The sequence below is a fragment of the Nomascus leucogenys genome, chromosome 7b (genome assembly GCF_006542625.1).
Source record: "Nomascus leucogenys isolate Asia chromosome 7b, Asia_NLE_v1, whole genome shotgun sequence".
Taxonomy (NCBI): domain Eukaryota; kingdom Metazoa; phylum Chordata; class Mammalia; order Primates; family Hylobatidae; genus Nomascus; species Nomascus leucogenys.
The window spans coordinates 28,289,314-28,295,313 of NC_044387.1; the positions used below are offsets into that span (position 1 = coordinate 28,289,314).

Here is a 6,000-nt window from a genome sequence, read left to right on the forward strand (position 1 = left end):
TTTTGGTTATAATTGTTTAGACCAGGAGTTTGCAAACTACCACTACCTGCAACCTATTTTTGTAAATAAAGTTTCATCACAACACAACTATACTTATTAATTTATAATGATCACATATTAAAAGACTATCAGTGCTATGTTAAACCTTTTTTTTTCAGTGCTTAAGGAAGTCAGTTCGATGTTAAACATTTAGAAATAACCTGGCTTTTCACTCATATCAGCAAATTTGATTTAAAAAAAGCAAAGTTATTAACTGAATTTTTATATGTCGCTAGCAAAATATTAACTTGAAATGTCCAAAACAGTCACTATATCAACAGGATACTATACAGTTAGCAAAAAGAATGAGGTAAATTAGAGCCATAAGTTTGAGATGTCCACAATATTTTGAAGTGAAAAGAAAGCAATTTGCAAAATATTTAAAAAATATTTTTTAACGAAAGCAGAATGTAACGTAATTCTGCTTTCGTTAAAAAATCCCAGTTATGTACATATAATCACATACTTGTATAGCTAGAAACACAAATCAAACTTCAGGAGGTGGTTGGGAAGGGATGAAGGGGGAGACTTACTTTGTGTAATTCTTCAGCATTTAAAATATTTTAAATAAAAGCTCAAATAGTAAAACATATAAAACCAACTCATGTAGTAAAAAGAATATTTAACAAAAAAAGGTAAAAGCCTCTTCTTCATCCCAAACTGCCATCACCAGAAAATGCCCATCTATTATAGTCACAGTTAACCCCTGGATTTGGCATTTTCTATGTGCTGTTATTTTTAATGCACCAAAGTGATTTCTATTTTCATGCATTTAAGAGGGGTCTCACTCATCTGAAACACAGTGTTTAAACAGTATTTTCCCATATTTCCAGATTATTCATACACTAGTAAAGAAATAGGAAAAAATAAGATAGAAAACCAGAGAACTGAATATTGAAGAATCATACAGAATTTTGATGATAAAATATTCCTAACAAAAATCTTGGAACAGTTTCATTTAAAGAAAATCCACATTCCCTATTACAAAGTATTAATTACAAACTATAAATTAAAAGCACCTCCTCCATAATTCTACCTCTGAGAAGTATCTATCCATTATTAATAGTAGTTTATTGTCTTCCACACTACTTTTTCTCCAAATGTTTACACTAGTATGTTTTGTATGTATTTTTTATGAATTTTAAAAACAAAGTAAGATTTTTACATGTCCTTAACATAACTTAAAAGAATTACTGGCTGGGCACGTTGGTTCGCGCCTATAATCCCAGCACTTTGGGAGGCCAAGATGGGAAGATGGCTTGAGGCCAGGAGTTCGAGACTAGCCTAGGCAATATGGCAAGACCTTGTCTCTGTTGGAAAAAAATAAAATTAGTGGGGCATGGTGGCATGCACCTGTAGTCCCAGCTACTCAGGAAGCTGAGGTGGGAGGATCCTTTGAGCCCAGGAACTCAAGGCTGCAGTGAGCTATGACTGCACTACTGTACTCCAGCCTGGGCAATAGACCAAGACCCTGTGTCAAAAAAAATTTTAGGAATTATTAAAATAATGTTTTTAAAAAAGATAGTATTTCTTAAAAACTAGCTAAAATTAGATATTTATTGATGGTAGAGCAAAGATGCTTTCCTGTACAATAACTGCTCAACCAGGTAATTTGTTCCTTTCATCATTAACCTAGTTACGTACATGCCATCCTTACAACAATGGATACTGGAAAGACATTTGGGTTCTAGGGTCAAAGAGGCCTGAAACAGAATCCAATTCATTGTTTTACTAATTCTTGGCCAAGTTATTTAACTTTGCTTTAGGCTTCTTACGGAAAAAAAGACAGCTAGTATGATCAAACTCACAGAATTGTGATAGGTATGACAATGCTTGCTTAGCACATAGCAATCACTATTCCAATTTACCACATGCTTTGATACTTAATGACGATTATTGGCTATCATTTTTTTCCCCATGTGTGAAACTAATCACCTTGGTATACTTAAGCCTGGGATGCAAATTCTAATCCCCACATCCAACTTAAGTGAACAATACAGACATGTACCAGGCCTTTAAAAATGTGGACACTCAGTAATTCTACTTCTAGGAATTTACTTGAAGGATCAAAAATTTAGTTACAAAGATATTTATTGCAACACTGTTTGGTATCATAAACAACCTGAATTAGTAGGGTATGGATTAAATTATCATGATTATACAGACACTACAACTGATAGTATAGAAATATGTATGTTTTACATAGAAAAAGGTTACTAAACATAGACTGGGTGCAGTGGCTCACACCTGTAATCCCAGGACTTTGGGAGGCCGAGGCGGGTGGATCACCTGAGGTCAGGAGTTCAAGACCAGCCTGGACAACATGGTGAAACCCCATCTCTACTAAAAATACAAAAATAGCTAGGCGTGGTGGCAAGTGCCTGTAATTCCAGCTACTCAGGAGGCTGAGGCAGGAGAATTGCTTGAACCCAGGAGGCGGAGGTTGCAGTGAGCTGAAAACGCACCACTGCACTCTAGCCTGGGCAACAAGAGCAAGACTACGTCTTAAAAAAAAGAAAAAGGTTACTAAACATAAAGTAAATACTTCCCCTTCCCTTTGAAAACACACACAGAAAATCATCTGGAAGAATTACAATTTTTAATTTCATCTTTTAATGTGCCAGTATTTTTTATAATGAGCACATATTATGTAATGATTTTTCAATAAGATGTTCAGAAAAATTATTTTGTCTCTTCAATTTATGCAGGTTAATTTCTCTCTCCCTCTTCAACTTATGCAGGAGATGAGAGGCTAGTATAAACACTTCAACTTTACAGAAGGTGAATCTGAATAAACAGGTTAAATTAACTTGTCTTTTGTCCCTTAATTATAGGCCAAAACTTGGTTCTTTTTCATTAAACGGTCCTTCTTCGTTTATATGGAATCCTCTCAACTATAAGCAATCAAGTATGTTAATGAAAGAAACGTAAAATGTATGAATGCTGAAAACAACTAAATTGAACATTTCTTTCCTTTTTTCATAGGATCATTTTATAATGTATTCACATTTTAGAAAATATGTCACATTACCTTGATGTAGGCAATTGGAATATGAAAAACATTTTATTTGCAAAGCTAACATTTTATTTACGTGTGTTATTAAATACTGTGGTGTATTAGAAAAATTAAAGGTTATCTAATAGTTACAGTGCTTTTTGCATGATCGGTGTTGAACTGATGGATAAATGTCCTGAGGCCTGGAAGGGCTATGTTTTTCCTCAACAACTGGACCCACAAAGTACTACATACTGTAAGAGCACTACACTACCATGAAGTACTTTTGTTCAGAAACAACAAAAGATACACTTCTGAGGTAAATGACAGTGCCCAGCCATGGAGAGAAGAGTTGCTGATGCAAGCTAAGTGAGAATATCCTTTCACTTTAAGAACTTTCTAGTTTAGATTAGGCTCATTAAATCTAGATGTTACTATTGGCTTTCTAGCACACAAATCAGAAATATCACATTACTTCTCAGCCACACAGAACCAGCGAATATGCCTAAGTACAGGAACAAAGAGACTTTTAGAAGACTCTAGAGGCCCACTTTTTAAAGAACTCTCTAAGTCTGGCCGGCCAAGATGTTTAAAGAGTCACAGGTTCACTCACTACTAAAGAGATTTCTCAGCCTGGAAATGTAGATCGATCTTTCTTACTGTTCTGGTTTCTGATCTTTTAGGATATGGCTTTAAGGACTAAAAGAATGTCCACCCTACCTCTCAGTTTTTTTTCTATAGGTTGAGAGTCACTGAAGCCAAAGATTGCTCCCATTTTTAACCCCTACTCTGCTGAAGATGGAGAGTGGAATTTCCGGTCTGTTTCTGGCGAAAGCCAGTACTTGTTGTGGCTTAACACAAAACCTTGTAGAGACGAATTCATAGACTTCACAGTTACTGTTTCGGCCTCCCACTATGCATAAAAGCCAGAAAAAGATGTAAAAAGTAGAAGAGTTCAAACATTACTGAGGATTACCTTATCTATGCCCATATATTGAAAATATAAACGTCCAAAACGTTTAAAATTTCAATAGAAGAAATGTGTACATCTAGGGAAAAAGGTATAAAACCTTCTAGAATCTTCTTTGAAAGAAATCAAAGCACAGACTGCTTTAAGTGAGCTACTGTTCAACATCTCTTTGCCATATTTTAAAGCTGTCCATAGAATAGTAAATGAAGCATTTAAAGACCATTGGACACTGACCTTGTTTTAGTATAGTTGAGGTATTATATTTTGGACCATTCAGAACGGTCAAATTAAGATGCCAAATTACCTTCCCATAAAAAGTAATATAGGTTTCATACAGTTGGTTTCCTCATAAAATTACCAGTAACAGCAGCCTATAAGCAGCAGCTAGTTTTTCATATTTCAGAATTACTTCATTATATTCCTTGCCAACAAACTTCCCAGGCCAGAGAAACAACGGAACATGTGGAAACATGTTTCCATGACATAACGCCGCTCCTCTTAAGCCTTTCATTAAGCGTTCATAATAGAATCACTCCACAGTCATGTTTATACGGGACAGCTGCCCCCGACTCCGACAATTCACTCTGCAGAAACACGCTTTTGGTCCGACCCAACCCCGCCGCATTCCAGCAACTGACGTAGTTACCAATGCACGAGGCCAGTGACTCCCATCCCGAGGCTCTCCCTATCAATGCACCATTGACCTGGCCCTGTAAACCGGATCCATTACCTGCAGTTCTCAAGGGCACTGGGTTTTGTAAAACCCCACATGCCTCACTCCCCGCCCTTAAAAAAAAAAAAAAAAAAAAAGGCTTTCGGGGCCAGATGAACCGGCAATTCATCTCTGACGTGTGCAGCCGAAGCTGACTTTTTACTTTTCTGAGAAAAAGCTGTCACCCGGAGGGACGGGGAAAGGAAGGAGGGCAGCTAGCGCGGGGCCGATAATCCCATGTAAATCTCGTTAGAGGCAACCGGAGATCTTTCTCGATGTTCCGGACGCCAGGGGCTGTCCCACAGCAACCTCTTTCTCGCAAGCAAAAGAGGCGTTGGGGGACAGCGGCACGAGGAGGCAGGGGACGTGCGTGGGTACAGAAAAGAGAGCTGCGCAAACTAGTGCGGTCCCTCGTCCTTGAAGGAAAAGAAGCTTTGCGGGGCAAGGAAGTCCGACCGCCACCCGGCGGTCTCTAGGGACTGCGGTTGATGGGCTGCACCTGTCATCTCGGGGTTCGGCGCACATTAGGGGAAAATCCGAGGAAGCGAGCAGACAGGACAAACGTTAAGGACGGGAGAGAAAAACGTTTCTTAGGGTCGAGGTGATGCTCAGCAGAGGCACTTACGGGGTACACCTGTCGCTGTACTCATTGGCGATGGTCTCGATGCCGCCACTCCTCGCGACAGCGATGTAGCAGTTGAGAAAGCCGAGGTCAATGCCAACCACAGACATCCCGCCGCGTGATGGTCGGGCTGCTGGTACTGAACCCTTCGGTACGGGAACCGGGTCCTCTTCTGGGCTATTGCTGCTGGGATTGCGACTCCTACGAGAAGCAAACGAGTGGGGACCCCAAGTCGCTAAGCAGAAAATCTAGGGCAGGGAGTCGTAAACCCGAGGAAGGAGCAGAGGCCGTCCGCGCCGCAGCCTGCACCGCGTCCCGCCGCCTGGGTCTTTCCCTATTGCGGTTCGGCCGCCTCCAACCGGCGGTTACTGGGACCTGCGCCTGCGCGCTCGGCGGCCTGGGAGGCGCGCGAGCCTCCGCTCCGCGCCGGAGCCAGCTCCCGACCCGGACTTCGGCCGCTTCCGTCAGCACTCGGGCAACGGCTGCTCAAGGAGCTGCGGGTTCGAGAAAGATCTGGAAAATGGAGGCTGCTGAGCCATCCGGGGGCGGGAGAAGCGGGAAGGCGGGGCGGGGAGGATCGGGGAAAGGAGGAGGCGAGGCAGATTGGCTCGCTCGCCCTCGCGCGGCAGCAGGACGTCGGGCGGTCGGGCTAGGTGAGAGGC

At 41.2% G+C, this 6,000-nt stretch overlaps 1 protein-coding gene across 1 annotated transcript in view; it reads right to left on the bottom strand.

Moving 5' to 3' along the window:
* The window catches only part of HSPA4L (heat shock protein family A (Hsp70) member 4 like), a 54,972-nt gene extending 49,182 nt beyond the window's left edge, over positions 1–5,790 (bottom strand). Inside the window, exon 1 of the mRNA XM_030815729.1 lies at positions 5,342–5,790. Within this exon, the coding sequence (XP_030671589.1) occupies positions 5,342–5,448 (107 nt within the window). The 5' untranslated portion in view covers positions 5,449–5,790. The remainder of the gene's footprint in view (positions 1–5,341) is intronic.
* Between the last annotated feature and the right edge of the window lie 210 nt (positions 5,791–6,000).